The sequence below is a fragment of the Akanthomyces muscarius genome, chromosome 5 (genome assembly GCF_028009165.1).
Source record: "Akanthomyces muscarius strain Ve6 chromosome 5, whole genome shotgun sequence".
Classification (NCBI taxonomy): domain Eukaryota; kingdom Fungi; phylum Ascomycota; class Sordariomycetes; order Hypocreales; family Cordycipitaceae; genus Akanthomyces; species Akanthomyces muscarius.
The window spans coordinates 1,420,037-1,443,852 of record NC_079245.1 but is presented as its reverse complement, the minus strand read 5'-3'; the positions used below and the strand labels follow the sequence as shown (position 1 = coordinate 1,443,852).

General features: G+C 51.7%; 9 protein-coding genes across 9 annotated transcripts; 4 read left to right on the top strand and 5 right to left on the bottom strand.

Annotated features, from left to right (window-relative positions):
• Positions 1-122: 122 nt before the first annotated feature.
• On the bottom strand, positions 123-3,128 carry LMH87_009764 (uncharacterized protein; the record flags this gene model as incomplete). The annotated part of the gene is made up of 1 exon (XM_056196818.1): positions 123-3,128. The coding sequence occupies one exon, from the start codon at positions 3,126-3,128 to the stop codon at positions 123-125; it is 3,006 nt and encodes a 1,001-aa protein (XP_056053927.1).
• A 604-nt stretch (positions 3,129-3,732) lies between these two features.
• On the top strand, positions 3,733-4,199 carry LMH87_009763 (uncharacterized protein; the record flags this gene model as incomplete). The annotated part of the gene is made up of 3 exons (XM_056196817.1): positions 3,733-3,846; positions 3,952-4,013; positions 4,073-4,199. 3 exons carry the CDS (start codon positions 3,733-3,735, stop codon positions 4,197-4,199), a joined length of 303 nt encoding a protein of 100 aa, XP_056053926.1.
• A 709-nt stretch (positions 4,200-4,908) lies between these two features.
• LMH87_009762 (uncharacterized protein) lies at positions 4,909-6,711 on the top strand (the record flags this gene model as incomplete). Its single annotated transcript, XM_056196814.1, has 1 exon — positions 4,909-6,711. The coding sequence occupies one exon, from the start codon at positions 4,909-4,911 to the stop codon at positions 6,709-6,711; it is 1,803 nt and encodes a 600-aa protein (XP_056053925.1).
• A 516-nt stretch (positions 6,712-7,227) lies between these two features.
• Positions 7,228-12,276, bottom strand: LMH87_009761 (uncharacterized protein; the record flags this gene model as incomplete). The annotated part of the gene is made up of 16 exons (XM_056196813.1): positions 7,228-8,474; positions 8,533-8,575; positions 8,632-8,717; positions 8,804-8,825; positions 8,882-9,026; positions 9,118-9,193; positions 9,435-9,474; positions 9,527-9,632; positions 9,847-9,875; positions 9,928-10,558; positions 10,608-10,943; positions 10,992-11,683; positions 11,739-11,851; positions 11,904-12,003; positions 12,061-12,185; positions 12,234-12,276. 16 exons carry the CDS (start codon positions 12,274-12,276, stop codon positions 7,228-7,230), a joined length of 3,834 nt encoding a protein of 1,277 aa, XP_056053924.1.
• Positions 12,277-14,487: 2,211 nt separating this feature from the next.
• Positions 14,488-15,914, top strand: LMH87_009760 (uncharacterized protein; the record flags this gene model as incomplete). The annotated part of the gene is made up of 3 exons (XM_056196812.1): positions 14,488-14,554; positions 14,605-14,785; positions 14,834-15,914. The coding sequence occupies 3 exons, from the start codon at positions 14,488-14,490 to the stop codon at positions 15,912-15,914; spliced, it is 1,329 nt and encodes a 442-aa protein (XP_056053923.1).
• Positions 15,915-16,938: 1,024 nt separating this feature from the next.
• On the bottom strand, positions 16,939-17,581 carry LMH87_009759 (uncharacterized protein; the record flags this gene model as incomplete). Its single annotated transcript, XM_056196811.1, has 3 exons — positions 16,939-17,044; positions 17,098-17,356; positions 17,422-17,581. 3 exons carry the CDS (start codon positions 17,579-17,581, stop codon positions 16,939-16,941), a joined length of 525 nt encoding a protein of 174 aa, XP_056053922.1.
• A 176-nt stretch (positions 17,582-17,757) lies between these two features.
• On the bottom strand, positions 17,758-18,660 carry LMH87_009758 (uncharacterized protein; the record flags this gene model as incomplete). Its single annotated transcript, XM_056196810.1, has 3 exons — positions 17,758-17,844; positions 17,912-18,105; positions 18,456-18,660. 3 exons carry the CDS (start codon positions 18,658-18,660, stop codon positions 17,758-17,760), a joined length of 486 nt encoding a protein of 161 aa, XP_056053921.1.
• A 1,940-nt stretch (positions 18,661-20,600) lies between these two features.
• On the top strand, positions 20,601-22,943 carry LMH87_009757 (uncharacterized protein; the record flags this gene model as incomplete). Its single annotated transcript, XM_056196809.1, has 4 exons — positions 20,601-21,086; positions 21,212-21,394; positions 21,452-21,885; positions 21,941-22,943. The coding sequence occupies 4 exons, from the start codon at positions 20,601-20,603 to the stop codon at positions 22,941-22,943; spliced, it is 2,106 nt and encodes a 701-aa protein (XP_056053920.1).
• A 182-nt stretch (positions 22,944-23,125) lies between these two features.
• Positions 23,126-23,443, bottom strand: LMH87_009756 (uncharacterized protein; the record flags this gene model as incomplete). Its single annotated transcript, XM_056196808.1, has 3 exons — positions 23,126-23,177; positions 23,237-23,321; positions 23,380-23,443. 3 exons carry the CDS (start codon positions 23,441-23,443, stop codon positions 23,126-23,128), a joined length of 201 nt encoding a protein of 66 aa, XP_056053919.1.
• Between the last annotated feature and the right edge of the window lie 373 nt (positions 23,444-23,816).

Sequence of the window (23,816 nt, the reverse complement as noted above, 5' to 3'; positions counted from 1 at the left end):
CCGCGCGACTCCTTCAATCTAGAAATGCAAGAGGCGAGGCAGACTTCGCCTCTTTTTCCATGCATGTATAGCGTTATGTACATCCCAGATTGTTGTGTGCCCTTTTTCTATTTTTCATTTCTTCACCTACGGATACGTGCCTCATGCGCGTCAGTCACGAGCTTCTCATCCAGTATGCCAAAGCCCATCGACTTCTTCTTCGCGCGCCTGCGGTTCCCGTAGTCCTCGTCAAACTTGCGAATCATCTTGAGCGACAACATGTCCTCGCTGATACTCGCCGGGATCTGCTTCATCGCGTTCTCGAAGTGCTCGCTGCGCAGGGTGCGCTTCTCGGGGTACTCAAACGGCTCGGGGCCGTTGTGCTTCATGGCCATTTCGTTTTCCTCCTCCACCGCGGCCATGGCGGCGGCGACGCAAACATTCTTCAGGTCAGAGCCCGAGTAGTACGGCGTGCGCTCGGCATAGTCGTCGATGGAGACGGAGCCGTCCAGCGTCTCGTCGCGGAGGAGCAGCTTCAGGATAGCGGCGCGGTCGTCTCGGAGAGGGAGATCGACCAGGAGCTTTCGCGGGAGGCGACGAAGGACGGCATCATCCAGGTCAAACGGCCTGTTGGTTGCCACCATGATAAAGGCATTCGTTTCCTCCATGCCGTCCCACTCTTTGAGGAACTGGTTGATGTGCTCGCGATGCGAGGGCCGGTTGCTAAACATGCTGCGGTTGGCCAGCAGCGAGTCTGCTTCGTCGATGAAGACGACACAGGGTGAGTATTTCTTGGCAAGTGTAAAGACGGCGCGGATCAGCTTTTCACTTTCGCCAACCCACTTGTCATTGATTGTGGCACCGCTAATCTCCAGCATGTTCGCGCCGCTCTCCTTGGCGACCGCTTTGGCGAGCATGGTTTTACCAGTTCCAGGAGGACCATAAAGTAGACAGCCCGGTATCTTGTCTGCTGCCAGGATACCGTACGAGAAGGCATCCGGACGTACTAGTGCCAACGAAGTGAGAAGCTTGAGGGCGGTGACGGTCTCTGCAGGTACATGTATATCTCCAAAGGTAGTTCGTAGATTTTCTTTGTTGATTAGGCCGGATTGTATACGCTTCTCGTATTCATTCAGCTTTGCTGTGGCCCTGGTCTCTGACTTGACGTCTTCATTCGGACCTTGGGTTTCGCCAGCCGACGAAATATGATCATGAGCTGCTTCATCCAGGTACTTCTGGCCTAACTGCGGCCGCAAGGGCCCCATGATGAATCGCTCCATAAAAGCGCTGCGAGCAGAGTTTTCGATGTCTTTGCTGTTCGAGTTTAATGCCTGTGCCAGATGATATACTTCGGGGATTGGGAGAATGCCTCCTCTGAATGTTGACTGCTGCGCATTGGCAGAACGTAAATATTCAAGCAATGTCGTCTCAACGGCTTCCGCGTTGGCGCCGCCATTTGGCTGAAGAGCCTGCATCATCCGCCGAATATTTTGGATATTCTCAAAGAAGTAATCCGTAGTCTGCAAGTCAACGGGCATTTCTCCTTGCGTCTTCTTGGAGCCTTTGATGATGTGGCCTTGGTTCAGCTGCAAGTGACGACTGACTACAAATTCTCCAAAGGCCAGGTCGCGAACGGCGTTCTGGTAATCATCCGAGGGAGTCTCACTCGAAGACGTTCCAAAAATGGCAATTTGGGTACCATTTTGCCATGCGGTATCGACGAGAGCACGTAGGCGGGCAAGTATGAATGATCCTTCCAGGGTCATGGATAGCTCAACAACATCGTGCAGATGGAGCAGCACTGGGCGACTGCCTGCTGATTTTTTGTTCTTGGCCGATTGAAGGATTTGATCAAGAAGCTTGTCAATCTTTAATGTGTCCCATTTTCCGAAGCAGTCGAAACCACCTTGCTTGAGCTTCTGAAGGTCTTCCTCGAAATTTCCTGCGGCTGCAACGCGGGCGCTCAAGACTGATTCCGAGTCCATGTCGTCATCTTCCGATGCCTGTCGGATGGCAATTTCGGGATCCTGGATCAGTTTGCCGTTGAGCTCGGCCGCACGGAACCCCATCATGGACACTGCGCCGCGGGAGTACGCCCAGTGCTGGCCGAGATACTCTCCGACGAGAAGTGATAGGTCCTGGGCGTCCAGGTGTATCAGATCGAAGCCCCCATGCGCCATCTGAGTAGCAATTGATTGCGCAATGGCCTTGCCACCATAGCCGGAAAGCGATAATATGTTCAGAGGGCGCTTGCCGGTCTTGGCGTCGAAATTTGAGGGAGCTTTCGCGTTCAGGTCTCGCGCGACAGCACTTTGCAGAGCCACGAAGGTATCTACATGAAACCCAGCAAGCGCATGGGAGAGAGGGACGTCGAGATGCTCTCCAGCAGTGAGATTATGGTCAAGCGACACGCCAAGGGAGACAAATTGGTCGCGAAAGGCATTGCTCCGGTGATCAAAGTCTTTGTGAATGTGCCACCACCAAAAGGGTCTCTTCTTGTATACATATTCTGCCTGGCGCGCAGGGTACAGAGCATCAATTAGATGCCAAGAAGCGTCCAGTATCATATCCCATGTCCTGACGACTTTGGCAATGGTTTCTGGCGACTCCCACCTAACCCTGTCCTCGCCTGTTTGGCGTTGTGTAAAGTCGGTGGCCAGTTCGCAGTTTCGAAGTAGCAGCTTTTCGACGGCCGTTTCGAAATAATTCTCAATAGCTTCGTTCGAGGCTTTGGCGTCGGTGTTTGGAGAAAGAAAAAGTCGAGATACCTTTTCGCGCTTGGCATCTTCAGCTAGGGCGGGTGGAAGCCGGGGCTGGCTTGCTTCGTTGTATATTGTTACATTTTGTTCGAGAAAGCTGTTCGGCAATTCGACCGGAGGGAGGGCAGACGCTGCTTTGCGTCGAGTTTGCCGATTCCTCAGCGAGCTCGTTACTGTTGACCTCGACCGTCCTCCAGAGGCTTCTCCACTGCCTTGCGCTTCGGTCTCGCCGTCGTGTTCAGTCGCCGATTCCTCGGATGGCCGGCCACCGTTGCCCAAACCACTGCATCGGCGGGCTGACGCATGGAATCGACGATGCGACGCTTGGCCTCTCTGCGCTCCAGCGGCGAGCACAACAGTCGGGACGCCTCTGAGCGATGGGAAGTGCATACGAGCGGTGAGCCGCCACCAGCGCAGGCTGCGTTGGGGCCAGTCAAATAGCGCTCACGAGCCTCAAACTAGAATGTCTGAATTGACTTGCTTGCGCGTAGCGGAGGCACTTAGCTGATCTTGACGGTGGTCAAAGATGCATGGCTCGATCTGATAAATTAGATTGGCACCATTTTTTTGGATTACGTGAGCGAGTCCAAACTGTTCAACGACTGTTTGATCGCGCGGTAGATCGTTCTCTACTTGACTTGGCTTTGTGCATGGCAGACACGGTATAATTTCAGCGTTATTAAGATACTTTACGGTCAGCACATGTATTTACTTATTGACAACTCGTGTCAAGCTGACCCGAGCATAACTTTTTCCCTTTAGCTCAACGGTGGCTCCCGGGGCGCGCTAGCTAGTTTAATGCACACTTGCAGATGAATTACTGATTTAGAATTGACACTCGCAAACAGATGTCCATACATCCTGTGTAGCAACAACTGGTCCTGCTAAGCTTCAGCAACGCTCCGAATGAGCTTCTTCTTCTGGGAAAGTCCGTGTATCGCCAGCTTGACGACCCTCGGCTTCTTCCGGCTTCGTACTCATACTGCATAAAGCAATGAGTCACTTGGAGAAGCAGCGTCTCGAATCCTACCTATATCATTACGCGACGGCTAACTTAGGTGCCCAAACATTGCTCCGTTACCCCTTCAACTACCAAGATGTCGATGGAGTTTGTGCCGTAGCCCGATTGCCAGTCCAAGTTGGCTAAAAATGGATGAGCTTTGGCGAGAGTCGAGAACGCAGACTCGATTCTAAAGCTAGACACACTCTGCAGACTCGAGATCCTCCCCAGAGCCTTGTCGAAAACGACTCGGATATGATGCTCAAGGCTGCAAGGTAGGTGCCTGATCTTACGATTTGTATATCGCGCGTTGGAGCTGAAATACGCGGTCAAGGCTGAAGTCCACAAACACTCCCAAGCCGGTGCACTTTTCAACAGCGAATTGCAAACGAGAGTTCGTTTTCTACACTTTCCTGCGGGCCTGGCAATTCGGAGGCTACCCGTACAGGAAACTGGCATAATCTTAGCATACCTGGAACCACATGTGAAGGGCTGGAAATGTGCCTTGCAGTCGACGCAAAGCATTCCATCCAAAAACATATACATTCGTTGACATTTCGATATTCTGTAACACACTGTGAATTTTGGCCTGAAATTCTTGGGCGCGTGTTGGTTGTCTTTGGCTAGAGGCGATGCCACTTTTCGCAGCAGTGTCACAGACATTGAGTGGCCGCCCAAGGCGAGCGCCCGAACAGACTCCATCTTAACTACCCTGGCCTGTTTTTATAGAGCAAGCTACCTATAGCGCTGCAGTTTATTACCAGGCAACAGGTAGGGGATGCCCCGGTTAGAAGTCCAATGGCCAAGGGCCGCGCTCCAATGAACTTGCCCAGGCTAGGCTAGTGGCAGCGACCACTGAGAGCAAGAGCTACCTGTCATGACGTTACGTTGGCCAGCCCTCATCGTCAGCTCTCGATCCCGACGCCAAGTTCAAGAAACGGACGTGGAAGCAACTCCAAAAAAGCCTTCAGTCCAAGCCACATCGCTTTATCGTACCAAATATTACGGCTCCAGCTGAGCACCAGGCCGACTTCGTAAGAGTCAAGCTCTGAACAATCAGCTCTGACTGCTGCGAAATCGCCCTCACGACGAGTTGACACGGACCCAATCCATCAGCACTCCCGCAGACTTTCACGAGCTAGCATCCTCCCGAACGCCAACGCTCGCACAATGTCAGCGACGCCGCCCGACGATCCGTCTCAAGTGACGGGTAAGCCGTATCATATCAAGAAACCACACAAGAAGACACGGACTGGCTGCGCCAACTGCAAAAAACGCAAAGTTAAGTGCAATGAAGGCAGGCCCAGCTGCAGCGCCTGTCTGAACAGAAGAGAAAATTGCGAGTATCAACAGGCGATGCCTCTACGGGTCTCGCCGCAGCCGTCTCAACGGGATATGCTTCTGCGGCACCCGCGGCCTCAACCTCAACAACCACACCCGCTTGCACTTCTATCGACGCATCTCAGAGAGTTCCAGCCGGGTTCGTTTCCTCTGCAGACGCTGCCAGGACCGTATCCGCCTTCGGCACAAGTCCAGGAGCAGCTGTCGTCATGGGACTCACCTCCGGTTCTCTCAACGCTTCAGCGCCTGTACCAGCCATCCAGATTCCAGAAACTCACAGAACCGCAGAAGCTGAATCAGCTCGCAGATATAATGGAGTATGAATATGGTATCTCTAAAGTATTGGAGAGTCCGCAGTCCGCGAAATATTACTCCAGCCCGGAGCAAATCGAGGCCATATACCGATTGCGAGACAATGCCCTTTCCGCTTTACTTGACAAGTTCGTTACCAGAATAAATATTCAACCCTATGAGCCTCAAAAGCGCGCACACCCATTCTTTATGCCCCAAGGTTCAGACGGCGCTACTCAGTCGCACTTTTTGCGGCATTTCAAGTTACATACCAGCACGTCATTCAACGTCGATCCTCAAGACAGGCGACACTCTGACAATATTCTTAGAGAGATTGCCATTCGCCACAGCTTTGAATTGACATCTCTCATGAATTGCGTCTTGGCAATTTCTGCTCTCCATATAAAACAGAGAGAAATCGCAGGAGATCCTGACTTGATATCACGATTGGCTGATGAGTACTCCCATGTTGCAACCATGCAGTTCCTAATGGACATGGAGGTGGCCGACCCGGAGTCCTTCCCACATCTTGTGATTGCGTCCCTTCTTATGACAGCTGTATCGTCACGGAACTTCAGAGACGAAGATTCGATATACGACCTTTTTATCGTCAATTGGATGAAGTTATGGGGCGGAATCGGTGTCATGATAGAACGCATCACAGTGCCCGGCCTCATCAGCAGTGGTCTTTCGAAGTTGTTTTACAGACCGCCAGTCAATCCCGGAGCGGGATACGAGCATGTCCCTCAATCTCTCAAAGACCTGGTGGAGCTTTGTCCAAATGCTGAAGGCCATGCGATCTACCACGAGACACTACGCTATCTGGGTGCGCTGTATCACACCTTGAAAGATGGACTAAGTCCAATGATGAGATTAAGGATCATAACATGGGTTACCTTTATCCCGAAAGAATTCGTCGAACTTGCGTTGGAAAGACGCTGGAGAGCCTTGGTGATTGTGGCGCATTATGCTGTATTCATGAAACTCACGACTCGGGTATGGTGGATGGAGAATGTCGGTCAAAGATCTATTCAGGATTTAGTGACCGCTCTTGGCCCCCAGAGATCCTCTGATATTCAAGTGCCAATCGCCGCGAAGGACATTGACGATCCTGATCAGATTGGCCGTTTACTGTTGAGCGATGAAACTTGGGTACACGAACCATCAACCAGGGCGTTCACCCCGGAAGAAATGCTATATGACAGTGCTCGGGATACTTTCGTTGACGATAAAGGACGAGCCACCATAGCAGAGAATCCTGATCTCGTTTTTAACGAAACTATGCCAGGAGGGGTTGATGTCGCACTCTGGCGCAGTGACCTCAGGGGCCAGCAGATGTGAAAACGCTTCACTACAAAGATGCGGGAGCTTGGCGGTCCTGGATACTGCTTCCAACCAAAAATGAACGAAGCTTTGCTATCCATTTCTATTCATTAGCGAATATCCCGGTAGTGTTCTTCATATCTCTTTTTTGCAGCGTTTTACATTCACCTTCAGTAGCGTTACGAATAGGATTTGTCAATATAGCGAGCGGCTTTGCCGCGCAGGCATCTTCATACACTCCGATCTTGCGACACTCCTAGGAGTGCTTCTCCATCAGTCGTGGCCCCAAGCTTATCCATGTTCAAAGCAGTCACAATTGCACATTCACTGGCTCTAGATGATAGGGAAGATATATATGTTAACAAAGGAAACTCCATTCAATACAAGAGGAATTTTGTTGATTTCTTGGTACACAGCCCACAAAAGAGACTACTTAAAGGAGCTTTAGAAGAAACCGCTCTGGCTTCCGTTCCTCTGATCTATACACAGGCCCGTCTTCTACACCTCTGGTATTATTATAGCAAAGGACGCTTCTTAGTTCTTCTCCAAATCGGCAAGAATCTTCTCACCCTTCACTCTGGCGGAGGCAAGGTCACCAACCATGTAGAAAGCACCCTCGGGAAGGCTGTCACCCTCACCGCTCAGGATAGCCTTGAACGAGGCAATGGTGTCCTTGAGGTCGACGAGAACACCCTCGATACCAGTGAAGACCTGGGCAACAGTGAAAGGCTGGCTCAGGAAACGCTGGATCTTACGGGCACGCTCAACAGTGAGCTTATCGGCCTCAGAAAGTTCGTCCATACCCAGAATAGCAATGATATCCTGAAGACCCTTGTACTCCTGGAGGATCTGCTGGACGCGAGTGGCGGTGTCGTAGTGCTCCTGACCAACGATACGGGGGTCAAGCATACGGGAGGTAGAGTCGAGAGGGTCGACAGCGGGGTAGATACCCAGCTCGGAGATACCACGGGACAAGACAGTGGTGGCGTCCAAATGGGCGAAGGTGGTGGCAGGGGCGGGATCAGTCAAATCGTCAGCAGGGACGTAAACGGCCTGGACGGAGGTAATAGAGCCCTTCTTGGTAGTGGTAATACGCTCCTGCATCTGACCCATGTCGACGGCGAGGGTAGGCTGGTATCCGACGGCGGAGGGAATGCGACCAAGCAGAGCAGACACCTCAGAACCGGCCTGGGTGAAACGGAAAATGTTGTCAATGAAGAGCAGCACATCCTGGCCTTCCTGGTCACGGAAGTATTCGGCAATCGTAAGACCAGTCAGGGCAACACGGGCACGGGCACCGGGGGGCTCGTTCATCTGACCGAACACCAGGGCGACCTTGGACTCTCCATCAAGCTGAATGACGGAGGTCTCCTGCATTTCGTGGTACAGATCGTTACCCTCACGGGTACGCTCACCGACACCAGTGAAGACGGAGTAACCACCGTGAGCCTTGGCGATGTTGTTGATAAGCTCCTGAATGAAGACGGTCTTGCCGACACCAGCACCACCGAACAGACCAATCTTACCACCACGGGCGTAAGGGGCAAGCAGATCGACGACCTTGATACCGGTGATCAGAATCTCAGCGGAAGTCGACTGGTCGATGAACTCCGGGGGCTCGGTGTGGATAGGCAGGAACTTGTCAGTCTTGATAGGACCACGCTCGTCAATGGGGTCACCAGTGACGTTAATGATACGACCGAGAGTGGCAGGGCCGACGGGAATGGTGATGGGGGCACCGGTGTCAGAAGCCTTGGCACCACGGACGAGACCCTCAGTACCTGAATTTGCAATGTCAGCACAAATCTTCCGAGTAAAAAGGGCGCTAAAATGACATACCGTCCATGGCAATGCAGCGAACGACGCTCTCACCCAAGTGTTGCTAAACAGCTTTGTTAGTTGCGAATTTTTCCATCTCCTTAATTGTTAGTTACATACAGCGACTTCCAGGACGAGCTTCTGGTTGTTGTTCTGGGTCTCCAGAGCGTTCAGAATAGGGGGAAGCTTGGCGGTGTCGAACTTGACTAAAGAAGTAATCAGTATTTATGAATTCGTGTCGGCGCGATTGCAATTGCAATTGCAGCTCATCGCTGTTTGATTCGAGACTAACCGTCGACGACGGCACCAATGACCTGTTATGTTGTGGTTAGCTCAGCGCCCCGTTTCCGCGGAACCGACCGTTTCTCACCTGGTAAATCTTGCCATCACCAACACCAGATGTGCTCGCGAATCTGCTGTTGAGAGGGAATCGGATAGAAGCAGGTCGGATGGCACGGCGAGGAGCCGCCGTCGCGAAGGACGGGCGGGCAGCGCGGGCGAATGAGGAAATGCCGCTACACAAGGAGGTTGGTCAGCTTCGTCGCTCCAATTGGCGCAACGGCCGCAATTGGGCAGTAAAAAAACGCTCCAATGCCTTCAACGTACCTCTTGAACATCTTGCCAGATGACAGAGAGCGATCAGTGATGGGAGTGGAGAGAGATTGGTTGAACCTGGGGAGAACTTTTGCAGAGTGAGCAGTTTTGCTCCGGAACTGAGGACTTCGTCGGTTAGAGCTTTCTTACAAGTCACGTGCAGCGCTAAGCTGAAATTCGCAGTACCCCCTACAGTGCCAGAGAGTCCCTGGCCACCAGCCTTCCGGGAAATCCCTCTGACAGAAAAGCGAAACGAGTTTCGGCCGAAATGCCAGTTCTCTATTTTATTCAACCGTAAAAACAGGTTGAGGTATCAATTGAACATTTACTAAAGTGCATTGGGGCTTTTAGGACTGGTTTTCGAAGATCCTGTACAGTTGCAGCGTTGTATAAGGTACTTATTGTTCCGTGGGCGCCTCACCAGACTCGAAGTATACAGTGCGACTCCGAAATGCTCGGCGAATTTAGGGAGTTCCGACCGTAATGGCCACGCGCCAGCAAGCTCATCTTCCCTAATCCTGTGGTGCCTGAGGAAACAGGCTCTAGTCAGCTAGCGCCCCTTGCCGGGGGGACCGAGTAATAACAGCAGTCTTCAGCAACTTGGTATTATTCTCTCAGCGGACCCTGGCTCACGACCGAATGGAATTAACCCGCTCCCTGGGAAGAAAAATATTGGCCTCGAAATGGTCGCTCAGGTTCTCAAATTCGAGTGGAGAATTGAAGCCCATAATTTATTATTACTGGGCAACGGCGTCCTCGCGCGCCAGAACCTTCACGATAATTAGCATTTGTCTTTCCAAGACAGCATGAACTTAGGCTTACCAGTGCCGTTCTGGACGGGATGTAAACCTGCGTCCAGTTCTTTCGTCCATTCCACTCCATCGGAGTAGTGAAAAAGCGAACACTTTCATCAATTCGGCTGTGGCCACCGACGTCCTTGCTGTCGGTCTGCAAGATCACCTTGTATGTTCCGGCTACATCGACGCCAATTCGATAGTCGCTGTAGCTTTCGTTGGGATGGAAATTGAACACGAAGACGAGGCCGGCTCGTTCAAATACAATGACCTTGTCTCCTTCATGCTTCAGGGAAATGTATGCCTGAGGCGCATGGAGCCAGCCGTATTTTGCTTCACAATTGTTCATCAAGCCATCAAATGTGTTCAAGAATTGGTAACGCAAAAGATGGTCTTCGGTGAGGTTGAGCTGACGTCGGGCGTACCAAAACGAATTTTGGTTTCCCTCGCGAGGAAAGTCAAGCCACTCTGGATGACCGAATTCGTTCCCTTCAAAGTTGAGGTACCCCTCGCCACCTAAGCTATGAGTGAGCAGTCGAATCAATTTGTGCAGAGCAATACCGCGGTCAATGACTGGAGTCAAGGGTGACAAAGTAGACATGTTTGTATACATCTCCGCGTCGCAAAGATGCATCATTAATGTCTTGTCACCAACAAGGCTACCTCGTGTTAGTAGCACAATTCTAAAGCAAGCTAGAGATTACTCACGCTTGGTCATGACTCTCGCAGTATGCAATTGTCTTCTCGCCATGTCGTCGATTTGTCAAAGTGAAGCAGATGTTCGCAAGATCCCACTGCTCGTCTTGCAGTTCCTTCAGAATCTTGATCCACATGTCGGGAACTGCCATGGCCAGGCGGTAGTCGAAGCCGACACCACCAAGATCCACCGGAACACACAGAGCAGGCATTCCAGATACATCCTCAGCAATGGTGATGCACTCTGGAAAGTAGGAGTGAAGCATTTGGTTTGCAACCATCATATAGACGACGGCTTCTTCGTCGACATCCGGCCCAAAATACTCATGATAACCTCCCGAGAAGCCGCTGCCATTTGTTAGCATGCTAACGTAAGAGAAGCGAAGCAAGACTTACGCCCCAATGCCGTGGTGAGTGTACAGCATACTAGTGACTCCGTCGAAGCGGAAGCCATCGAATTGATATTCCTGCATCCAGAACCGAAGGTTGCTAAGCAGAAAGCGCATCACTTCGTGGTGACCATAGTTGAAAAGACGGCTGTCCCACTGGTCATGATTACCTTTGCCTCCACCATGGAAGTATTGATGATCAGTTCCGTCAAAGTTATTAAGGCCATCCAAGACATTCTTTGACGCATGGCTGTGGACAACATCGAGCAGGACAACGATGCCCATGCTGTGCGCTGTGTCGATGAGCTCCTTGAGGTCCTCGGGAGGACCATAGCGGCTGCTAGCCGCGAAGAAGTTGTTGATTTGATATCCAAAGCTAGCATAGTAAGCATGTTCCATGACGGCCATGAGCTGGATGACGTTGTAGCCAAGGCTCTGAATTCTGGGTAGCATGTCTCGGGTGAACTCTTTGTAAGTAGCAACTCGCTGTTCGGGCGTCGAAATACCAACATGAGCTTCGTAGACACGCGCGCTCTCGGGCTTCTTCGGACGTGGGTGCTTGAACTGGTACCTTTCCGATACGGGCGGGTTCCAAAAGCGTGCGTCATAGACAGGCGACACGCTCAAGTCCTGAGTGACATATTTGATCCACGCGGGTATCCTGTCTACTCGCTCACCGCTCGGTAAAACCAGAGAAATCTTAAGCCAGCGTCAGCCCTGCATTTAAAGGCGAGTAAAGTACTGGCAGACAAACCTTGATCTTGGAGTTGTGTGAAATGGCAGGCTGGCCAGCATTCGAGGGCAGAACAATTGTGAATGATCCATAGGCATCCTTGGTCATGGGATGCGACGTTTGATTCCACTCATCTGTGGCCCGAGTTAATTTGCGAGTTCATGATGCAGTTTGACGACGACTCACTGAATTCGCCAACCAGGTATGCCTCGATGGCGTTTGGTGCCCACTCCCTGTACTGAATGTCGCCGTTGGACAGTACATTGAAGCCGAATTTGTCAAATCCCTAGAGATTTGTGAGCAACTATGTGGTGATGCGAAAATGAGTTGTCGGACGATGTACCTTGGTGAAGGTATCCATGCCACCCTCCAATTCATTGATCTTCTTGATCCAGTCTTGCGCTTTCCCAAACCGACGCTTCAGGGCGTCGCTGAAAGGCTCCAGCCATGGATCTAGCTTGATGACACCTGTAAAATGTCAGCGCGGTTCAAGTGGGAATCGCAGTGGCCACGGACCAGTGCCATCAATAGGAATATCGGAAGTCGCAGTAGCTGCCATGATAGCTGCAAGACGCGGCGTGCAAGCTCCAGTTAGCTGCTATTAATGACGCGGGGTAGCAATCGCAAGCAGTAGTCCGCGCTGAAGACGTAGCAGTGCTTCAATGGAATTGGTGCTCGAATTTGCAAAAAGAGCCGATAAATAGACGACTGTTGATGCAAAATTGGATCGAGCAACTTGAAATTTTTTCTGTTGACAAGCGAAGAAACAAGATTCTGTTCGAGGGGCAATTTCTTGGGTTGGACGTGGCGCTGATGACGGGCAGCGCTAGCTTTCACCTGGGCGACTGCTGGCAGGCTTGCAGGCATGCAGCCACCGCAAACGGTGGTACCACATTACCCACAGCACACCGTGCACAGTATCGATACAGCTCAATCGCTCAACAAATCGCCACTCGGAACACTGTCTGGCCAGCCTGTCACGCCTGGTCTGCTAGTAACTTAGTGGCAAAGCAATAACCTAGCCGCCAGTCGAACCATCTGCACATCAGTGGCGTCACTGATACTATCTACCTAGTTAGGTAGCTAACGAATTCTTATCGCTGATGCGTTCTGTTGCACTGGTAAAAGATGTGACAAGCTGCCGCTGGATGAGTCGAGACCTGTATTGGATTGAATAAAATATGAGTACATCGCTAAGCTAACCACCACATTCATCGTGACTGCCAGCTATTTCCAGCTGCCGTCTGTTGAGAGTGTAGGCCGACGCGCAATGTCATTCTGAGGTAGGGTAGGACACTTGATGACCAGGCCCGCTTTCCCAGCCTGGCCTGGTTTTCCAGCGCCACCAGTTCAACCCTGTTGCTCCTAGTTGTGAGTTTGAGCCTCATTGCTTGAAGTGAAAAAAGTACCGACGAGAAAGTACGTTTCAAAATCAATTAGCCCAATGACTCTCCGAAGCCATCCATTGCGTAGAAACCGTCTCTCTGCCGAGAAACTTCAGCCCTTCGAAAGGGAGCTTGCTGTCACGGCTATCAGAATGTGGATGACACTGGAGAACCGCAGCAAACCCATGCCTACGTACTCCAGTAAAATAGGTACTGACTGGCACGCAGCAGCTGTAACAGTCCACGAGGATACCATTATTAGCACTTCTACAAGAGTCTATTATCCTCCGTGACGGGTTGCAAACCTAGGTGACATGTGAGCGTGCAAAATCCGTTGCTTCAGATGTCGTTCGAACACTAAAAGGCCTAGACATTTTCGCATTGAAATGTTCTCATTAAGAGATGTTGATATACTCTCAAAGTAAACGTATCTGATCCAGGATGTCGACTATTCGCAAGCCGACTTACTGGTTACCTAGTTATCGAGGAAGTCGCGCGAAGGCCTCAAGCCCTCCATGTACCTAGGTACGTAATAATGCCGCTTGATCGCCTGTAACTCGATGTGGCAGCGCAAGGTTTAGGCGGCAGACGCCAGACACCGCTAAACACCACCAAGCACCACCAAGCTACAGTGGACTTCCAGGCTATCTTCCCCGCATTCCACTTCCACCGAGTGAGCTCGGAGCTCTCGACGGATGCGAGATCGGCGGCACACCAGTTGCAGACTTCCCACCGACAATAACCAGGCACAGCCAATCCGCCGGTACCTTGGCACCCAAAATCGATTCAACTGTCTCGTTTCAAACAACCTGGGGTGTGCCCAATCTACTTGGATATACACCATATTGTTAACAACTCGCTCCGGCGCGCCTGGCTGGCCGTGACGCCGTCGGCAGTCGTTGTATCCCACCGAGAATAGCCCACCCAACCGACTCAACATTCACGAATCGATCAAGCACCTACGCCAGACATCAACAGCATTATAGCATTACCGAGCAAACGGCACGATGCTTCGGCCCTCACAGACAATATACCCGGTAGCTCTGCGCTGCCGGCGCCCTCGGCGGCTGGCGTCGTTCCCGGGCTGCACACACTGCCTGTCAACCAGCGGTCCCGTTCTTGCCAGCAGGCAGGCGGACATGAATTCTGGCTTTATCGGCACTTACGACCCCACAGAGGAATCTGGTCGAGGCCCAATGTTTAATAAACGGCGATTTGGAGTGCCGCAGTTTTATCCCCGAGACCTGAAGAGGCGAGTTGACAACTACGTTGTCGGTCAGGACCGCGCAAAGAAGACAATATGCTCGACCATATTCAATCATTACCAGAATCTTCGTCGGAGGCATCAGCATGATCACGAGGAGCAAAGTGTCCGAGAGAAATCTATGAGACAAAGATTTGCCAGAGATCGAGAGCTTCATCAGAAGCGTCGTGAGGCTCATCCAGTTGATGGTAAGACAGCGGAATCCGCCCTGCAAAATGATTGTCTCTAATGGGCATAGATGAGTTTCCAGGACACACGGAATCGGTCAGAGAGCTTTACGAAAGTGACAAATACGAAACCCCATCGTTAGATCACTTATATTTTCCCGAGGACCAAGCCGCCAATGAGACCGTCAAGATCGACAAAAGTAACCTGCTCTTGATAGGACCTACTGGAGTTGGCAAGACATATATCCTGGAGTATGTCACAAAAATTGACTGATTATGGATGACAGCTGACAAGCGCAGAACTCTGAGCAAGAAGCTTCAAGTCCCATTTTCCATCTGCGATTGTAACTCTCTGACACAGGCTGGTTACATTGGCCAAGATGTTGAAACATGTGTGGAAAGGCTTCTGATAGAGGCAAACTACGACATCAAAGCTACGGAGCATGGCATCATCGTATTGGACGAGTTTGACAAGCTTGCCAGGCGCGAGACTTCAACAGGTCGTGATGTGGGTGGCGAGGGTGTCCAACAAGCTCTGCTGAAGCTGGTAGAAGGCACGAAAGTCACAGTCAATGTAAAGGACAATCGATCTTCCCGCTCCGCACCGCCGATTACGACGAGCTATAATGGTGGAGGCTCGTCCAGCAGCACAGCCCAGGCCGCACCCCCAGCCGCCAAAGTGGACCAATATACCATCGACACTACAAACATCCTCTTTGTCTTCTGCGGCGCTTTTGTTGGGCTAGACAAGAGTGTCATTCAAAGGGTTGCCAAGCCCACCATGGGCTTTGGTGGCGAGGTCAAGGGGCGCACGACACTTTCTGGCGAACAGCAGGCCTTGCCTGCTCAGCTGTACAAGCACTTGGCCCATCACGACACAGCTTCGACGTTTGCGCCTCTGGACCTGACTACGCCTGCTGATTTGCAAAAGTTTGGTTTCATTCCCGAACTGATTGGACGACTGCACAACATCTGCGCTCTGAGCCCTCTATCAAAGGAGGACCTCTTCCGCATTCTCACGGAGCCGCGCAACAGTCTCGTGGCGCAGTACACGGCGCTGTTTGAGACGTATCCCTCCCGCCTCTACTTTACCGAAAAGGCCTTATATGCTATTGCGGACAGGGCATCGCAGTCTGGCACAGGGGCGCGTGGGCTCAAGATGGAAATGGAGCGGATCCTCGGTGAGCCCATGTTTGATGCGCCGATGCCCTATGTCCTCATCACTGAGGGCTGCGTCCATGGCACCGAAAAGGCTGGCTACTGGGCCAAGGATGGACGGTTCGAGGTGGATCGGCGAATGGAGGAAGAACAACTCAGTCACAGTGCTGAGCCGGCGACAACCTTTGAGCGTCTACGGGAAGCTGGACAGAGCGGTGGGTGAGCCTCCGCTGCTAGTTTCAATTTAAGTTTGGACAAATTAGAGCACACAGCCAAACTTTGTATAGCGAATAACACAAGCGTCTATACGGAGGTCGCCTTCAAAATAAATGCGTCGACACTAAGGATTGCTAGTAAAGAGTGCTAAGCTAGAATGGGCTAGTGCAACCAAATTTAGTAAGGATCATCCCCTTCCCTCCTTGTACTCGTTTCCTCCCTCCAGCTCAATGATGACTTTGACGTGCCGGAGGAGGCGTTCTATCCAGCCCTGTATCCTCTCCTGAGGCAATTCCTGCCAGGCCTCCTGCCAGGCCTTGACGGCTTCCTGCCGGCTCTTTGGAGCACCTTTTTTAGTAGTCTTCCTCTTCATCCAGGGCCAGGCAGGCTCAATAGGATTAAGATCAGGGCTATTGCCAGGCCAAAGAAGGCGTTGGACCTGGTGTTGGTTGTAGATGTGTTGTTGGATATAATGGTTATGTGCTGGAGCCTTGTCTTCTTGTACGAGGGTTCCTGGCCTCGTTACCTCGCAGGCTTTGGCAAAAGGGATCAACTTAGGTACTAGAACCTTCGTCTGATACGCATACCAATCAATGCCTCTTTTGGCACCTCGTACAAGCCTGCCATTCTTCGTATTCCATCGCCATTGAGGCTGCCTGCCAGGCTTCTGACGGAGACCTAGCCGGCCCATCTGTGTATTCAATTCCCATTGGGCCTTCGCAGCCGGCTCTAGTGTCTGATTCATCTTCTCAACGTACGCCTCAGCGAGGCGGCGGTCCTGGGCAGTCTCTGGAGCCCAGCAGTGGCAGGGACCCTTCTCATCGTAGGTAAAACAACCCCAGAACATGAATTCCGAGGCACCCTTCCATCGCTCCCGGATACAGCTGCGTACGAAGGCTTCTTCTGGCTGCCGCCAGATACGGTATCCTCCCCGCCGATGGAGGAGAACAACAGAGGTCTCGTCTGACCAGATAACCTTCTTCCAGTCCTCTAGGGTCCAATCCTGATGGTCTAGGCACCACTGTAGCCGGTCAGAGCGCATCTTCTTCGTCAATCCAGGCTTCCTCGTCGGCTTCGTCTTCCGGAACCTGGCCTTCTTTAAGATACGAAGAACTGTGGTCTCTGACATTGGTATTCCTTCGTTAGTTAGCTCAGCGGCGATACCAGCAGCTGTTTTTTCCCGGCCGAACCTATCAAGTTGTAGCTTGGCTACGATCAAGTCCTTGTTTTCTGAGGTCTGTTTGGAGGGCCGGCCACGGCCGGGAGTATCTTCAAGATATGCATCTTTGATATCAATTGGTCGGAGAACAGGATCAAAACCACGTTCAATCGCCCGGGCGTACAGCCTATTGACCTGGGAAGCCGATAGACCAGTCAACCCAGCTACCTCCAGGGTCGTCTTTCCAGCATAAGCCTTAAGGCTGACTACCAGCGCACGCGTTGCAATATCTGAATGCTTCGTCATTGGTACCGTTGAGGTGTTTTGGTTAAGTCAAAAAGGGGCTCTATCATACAAAAATTGGCTGTGTTGACCCCCTGCCACCTTAGCGCCTGTGGCAGCAGGGGTAAGATCCCTGTCGACGCATTTATTTTGAAGGCGACCTCCGTATATCGAATGCATAGAGAAAATGAATTGTGTGTATTGGAAACAATTGCTTCTTTTGATTCTGTCATTGTGGTACAGTATTTACACCCCCTGGCACGGCTTCGTTCGACAATCCGCCAACAGTTCTCCAAACGCTCTAGGCCCATTTTACACATGAGAAATATTCCTGCGTTTCCCACGGTCCACACATTCTTCTATGACAAAGGAAATGATAGAGTGCGTCTTGCATATTTTATGAGGCGATTTAGTTGCCCTTGGGAGGAGACTGGACGACACCCTTGCCAGTGTAGCCCTCGGAAGAGATACCGGTGACAGGGTTGGCGTTTTGTTTCTGCGAGACGTGTTAGCGTGCACAAGTATTTGGTAGGCACAGCGCCTTCATGAGCGTGGTGACGTACGAGGAGGAATTCGTTGGACTCTTCCTGGTACTCCTTGGTCATGGTGTAAGGAGCGGGCTTGGCCACCATGCGGATGGCAGCGAAGATGGCAATCGAAGCGCCGACACCGAGAGCGACGCCCCAGGCGATGCGGGCGTTGGTGCCAGGAGGGTCGGTAGCGCGGGGTCCATGGGGACCAAAGGCAATCCAGTAGGCTGTTGAGAGGGTTTGAGTTAGTTTTTTTGTTTGCTCTGATCAGGTGCAGGTAAACTGCGAATGCAACACTAGCGCGCCTGGCACGCCATCGAATCCAGCCAATTGCCCGAATAGGCAACTATGCATGTACTATTTCGGATCTTATGAACCACTTGGCATGTTGTACAAGTCCGATGGGCTGAAAATAAAAGCTTTTACAGCGAATTGTTCGTCGTGGTCATTGTTGTTGGCGAGACCGTGGCTGGTGTTTCGGGCTGGTGCTAAGCTCGGCAACCCGGGAGGTATTTTCAGGGCGCCGCAGGGGACTTGGCTACAACAGGAGCTGATGGGAAAAAAGGGCACCACGTACCAGCCTTCTTCTCCTGAAGGGTCAGCTCTGACCAGCTGCCCTTCATGCGATCACGGAGAGCCATCCAGAGGTCGGCCTGCTCCTGGAGGGGCATGCCCTCCCATCTCTTCTCAATGTTCTTGAGCGTCGGGTTGGACAGGGCCTGGGTGGAATAGGCACGGGGCGCGGCCCGGCGCAGAACATTCGTGGCCTGCGTGCGAAGCATTGTGTCGGGGGGGGAGGATTGTCGATTATGAAGCCGGAATGGATGCAATTGGCGCGTTGGCCGTCGTGCGAGGTCGTCTTTCGGAAGGAGCACGGGGAAACTGATTGGGCTTGTCGAGAGGCAATCTCATGACTTGGGCGATTTCTTACCACCGGAAGAAGCTTTGCTCCACGGATGACTAAGGAAAGCTGGCCTGATTCCATCACGTGATTAGTGATGCGGAATCAGCCGACTTCTCATTGGCCAATTGGTCTCAAGCTCGGGCTGCCCTCAGAGCCATTGAGTTGGGTTGAACGTCACTGAGTTTATGCCAGATAATTTTAGATTTCTATTTCGTCAATAGCTACAGCAACCTGCCACTTTTGCATCATCCTCCAACGTCCGTCTTGATTTTTTCTGCATGACCTTGCTGTGGTTACCAGCTGCCCTCGGGGAATAACGGAAGTGTGGCCCCGGTGAGCTCATGTTTGTGGCACCACTTCTACGTCCAGTACAGTACAGGCGGCTGCAAATTGATTCTCAGTAGTATGGGAACAACAAACCCATTCGCGTCTTCTATTCTTTATTATCTTGAACTTGACATGAAACGTAACTTGTTTTTTTGTTCTTGTTTTGCGAGCCCTCTCGCCAAAAAAAAAAGTTAGAAACCGCGGCACTGGGCCCATCACAAGGGTAATGATAAATGCGACCAGTGACGCGCCCGGCCAGCCAGCAAGAACCAGGAATGCAGCACGAAGTGAGCGCCCAACGCTAGCTCCAACGGCAGAGGCTGCCAGGCTACGTACTAAGTGAACGCATCTACCAAACAAGCGTTGCAGGCATGAGGTTTTTTACACAATATTTTATTATGACATGGTAAATTGTACTTGTGATGACTGTGGTCATTCCTAAACCAATGAAAAATAGTCCTATCCTGGATATGATTCATTGCAATAGGTTTGTCCGGGCGAAACGAGACCAGTAGAAGTGCTAAAGCAACCAGCCACCAGAACAAGCCATTCCAATGCTTGGGCCTCCCTCCTCTCGCATGCTGGCCGTCAAATGAATGATGATTCGATCTGAGATTGCACCAAGCCACCAATAGAAGATCCGATTCCTAGGCAAAAGTATACAAAACCTACAGTTCTGGAGCTGAGGTCGTACTTCTGTTCAAATACTGTCAACATAGCTGTAAAAGGGAGATGCATCCATAAACAACCAGATCGGCAGTAGCACAATAAGTAAGAATAGGAGCATCTTTGTCGGGCGGAAGATGGGCAAAGCCAAAACTTTTTTCGCGCGAGACTAGATAAGAGAATCGATTGCAAGCTCGGATTCCCAGTTGGACTTGGTGGCTTCGCTGTGACATCGATACGAATGATCGAGGCCGTTGTACAAATCACTGCGTTTGGCCGGCTCGTAACCATCGACCAGTGGGTGCGGTTATGGTAATTTGGCCGAGAAACGGGTGATATAGTTGTTCGTAAGCGGGATTCAAGCTGGGCTGTCAGGGTTGGTGGCGCGCTCCATCTGAATAGGTCCCGACGCTGTGTTATTTTGGGGGCTGTATCTTCACATCTGATTATGCCGTGCCTGGTCGCTACTCAGCCATATACGGCGATTTTCCCAGGTCGCTCTCCTCGCCAGGGAAAGTTGCCAGGGTTTATGTCTGTCGATTTACGGATCTGCACAGAGTAAAATCGCGTTTACCATCAGCCGTGTACAACCCATGCAACAGGATTCGGCCTCAGCCATTACCGCTCTCGACATTCAGCTTCTTGGTGGGTCGCCTGGGAAGAGTCAATGACGCCGTGGGGCCACCCGCGGACTTTCCGGATCCCACGGATGTTCACTCAAACACACCCACCTTTCCCTCGAACACATCCTCAAATCCGCGCGAAAAAAAAGGTATTGACCGAATTTTGTTTCCATTGTGGCAGTGAGAGAATCCATAGTGCAACATGGGGCGCCAGCCGAGACAGCGGCCCATTTCCTGCAAGCTGTGTAGGCAGCGCAAGCTACGGTGCAGCCGCATCTTCCCCTGCTCTAATTGTACTTGCCGTGGGCTCGTCTGCGAGCATGATGGGCCTGTAACGGCGCAGGCGTCGGCGCCAAGATCAAGTCTCGCGGCTAGCTCTAGTGCCAACGGTTCTGTCGCCGCGCCCGACCACGATGATGCGAACATGCGAATGGCCGAAGAGGGCCAGTCAGCGGCACCAAAAGATGTCCCCAACGCTGAGCTGCTGGCACGCCTGGAGAAACTTGAGGCGCTCATCGCTGCCCAGAACAGAGAGGGCATGTTGAATAAACCAGAACCCACTGCTTATTCAGAAGCACCCGCGCCGAACCAGCCCTCCGCTGTGGCGTCGCCAATGTCGCCGCAACTTCAAAAGTTAACTGATGACGCGCTGTGGCTCGAAAGGTCGTTTACAGGTCAACCCATGCTGGTATGTGTGCGGTGCGGCCCTATCTCTCTAGCCCGAAACTTGCATCTGCAGATGTTCAATATTACTGCCTAAGACAAGCTTATACGTTGTGGATTACACTAACGATTTGCGTATGTCCCAACTAGGAACCGCTTTGTGACCCAATCTCTTTCCGCACTTGTCCTGTGCGCCGCATAGTGAAGCAAGGCAGCTACGTGCTACAGAACGACCCTTCTGCGCCCTCGTTTGGTTCCGGAGAGGTGACGAGATGTATCTGGCTGCCCCGCCGAGACGAAGCCCGCATCATCGCGCACAAGTACATATCCGATGTGAATCACTTCCATCATGTTGTGCATGTACCAACATTGATGACCACCATTGAACAGATATACGACTGCGTTGACAGCAACTCAACACTAGACATTGGTCTAATGACAATGCTTCTCAGCATGTGCGCCGCCGCGACATATACGTGGTCGCCGCAGGACGATGCACGACTCCTCTTTGGGACCGTGGCGGAGGCCAGAGCTCAGGCTTTGTGGTGGGTGAAAGCCGCGCTCGATGTCATGGACCATGCGCAACGTATCGGGCACGCCTCTTTGGAGTGTATCCACGGCATGGTCATTCTCTTCTATGTCTTTTGCAATATCGAAGGCCTTTCCCCCCGTGCGAGGAGCCTCAATTCCCGCTCAATTTCCATGGCCCGAGAACTATCGCTACACCGTGTCGATGCTCCGAGTAACCGTGATGTCGCCGACATGGGCAGCCTTCGACTTGAGATGTCCAGAAGAACATGGTGGTTTCTTGTCGCCACAGACTGGTATGGTGCATTTGCAGACATGCTCGTCCTGCCATAAATTACTAACATTGTGTAGGATGGTCACACAATTTGCCTTTCCCCAGGAAGGATCGTTTACTATCCATCCATTCCATATGATGGTACGAAAGCCCTCTAATGTCAATGATATTGATATTGTTGATAGTCAGCCTGTTATCGGGCGGCCATTGACAGAACCAACCGATGCATCTGCGTTGATTTATCGCATTCGTCTAGCAGAGCTGTGCCAGAACATGCTTGACAAAGACCGCGCCTACGCTTTTCAGGCACAGCCTGCTGATCACAAATTTGTCATGGAGATGGACAACAAATTCAGAGTATATTTACGAGAGCTGCCGGATTTCCTCTCCATGGATAGCACAAATATGCACACACTGTCTCCGTCGGATCCGCGGCGAGATCCGAAAATCACGATCCAGCGCTACACGCTGAATTTACTGATATATCGTCATCTCTGCAAGCTACATTTGCCATTCCTCGCAAGGGGCTCTGTTGAGCAATCATATTCATACTCGTACGAAGCTTGTATGGCAGCTGCTCGCATGATCATCCAGACCGAAAAGCACCTGAAACTCGAGGATCTTCCGTTTTCCAGCACAAGGCTGAGGTCCGTTGTCATTCTTCGAAGTGTGTTTCTCGCCAGTATTGCGCTCGTTCTCAACGCCTGCATTGGTAGACAGACGGAAGAGACTCCTGCGAATGACTCGCATCTCGTTGAGGCTTGGCGCATTATGGATGACGCCAAAGATCAATCCCCTATCGGAGCAAAGCTTCTTGATTTGTCTGTTCAGGTTTTGAAGCGACACACGCCAAATCACCCAGCCCTGAAAATGTTCACAGCGCTACCCGTCACAATGCCAATGACACCCGATTCTGCGGGGCGAGAGGAGCAGCGCCGAAACATGCCATTCCAAGGCTTTGTTCCTGAGCCGGAAGCGTCATATATGGATCAGCAATGGCAGGCGCTGGAAGGCCGAGTGGACCTCAACACTATCGATTTTGATAAGCTATTCTACGGGCTGGAAGCACCGTTCATCTGAGCGAGCCAATCTCATTTACTCTGGCGTGGGAGGATGGCGTGCACTGCAGTTTGCCGCGGGACAGACGGTCGATACCCACGAAACCTTGTTAAGGCGTTATGGTGGTCCAAAATTATAGTAATACATCGCAAATTCTTGAAGCCTATATGGTAGAGATACTAATATGTGGTTTTAAAACATCATCACGTAGGCTTCACATCTCCTGCCTTTGGTGCCGTCGCTCTGGCATCATCCCTGGACAAAATCTGTTAGGGCAGGGGAGGATGAAATGCACGTGCCAAGTAATAACTTACGCTCTTGAATTGACGGGTTTCTCTGGGTTTTGTGTGCTTTCCAGTGGCTCTTTTGGCGCCAGCATGGGCTGGAATGTGTAAAATCCTACGAAGCCAGATTAGTCAGATTTGAATTGGAAGAACCGCGGTCGCAGGAGACGCACCACCAGCAACACCGCAGAAGACTGTCAACGCCAACGGCAAGGCTCTTTCCAAAGCTCCGCCCATCTCAAATGCAAGTTCGATAATACTGTCAAGGTGAGAACTTGGCCCATGGAGAGGATGGCATTGAGTCGTGAGAGGTCTAGGGTGGCACGGCGGGCAAAAAGGGTGCTGGGCCTGATCCTCGGGCACTAGCACCTAGTACAGCGCGCCAACCCCACCAGCATAGACCACTTTACAGCACGCATGGGCCCCGAATACGTGGGACGCGTCTCCCAACTTCCCAGCGCGTCTTCACGGTAACGGCCCGCTAAATTTACTGTCTGTTTGGGACGAAGACCAAACCGCAAAACATCGTGGCGGCAATATCAACCTGAGAGATGCATTGCAAATGCCCTCACTCGAAACAACAGCCTTAGATTGTCGATAATCTATGATG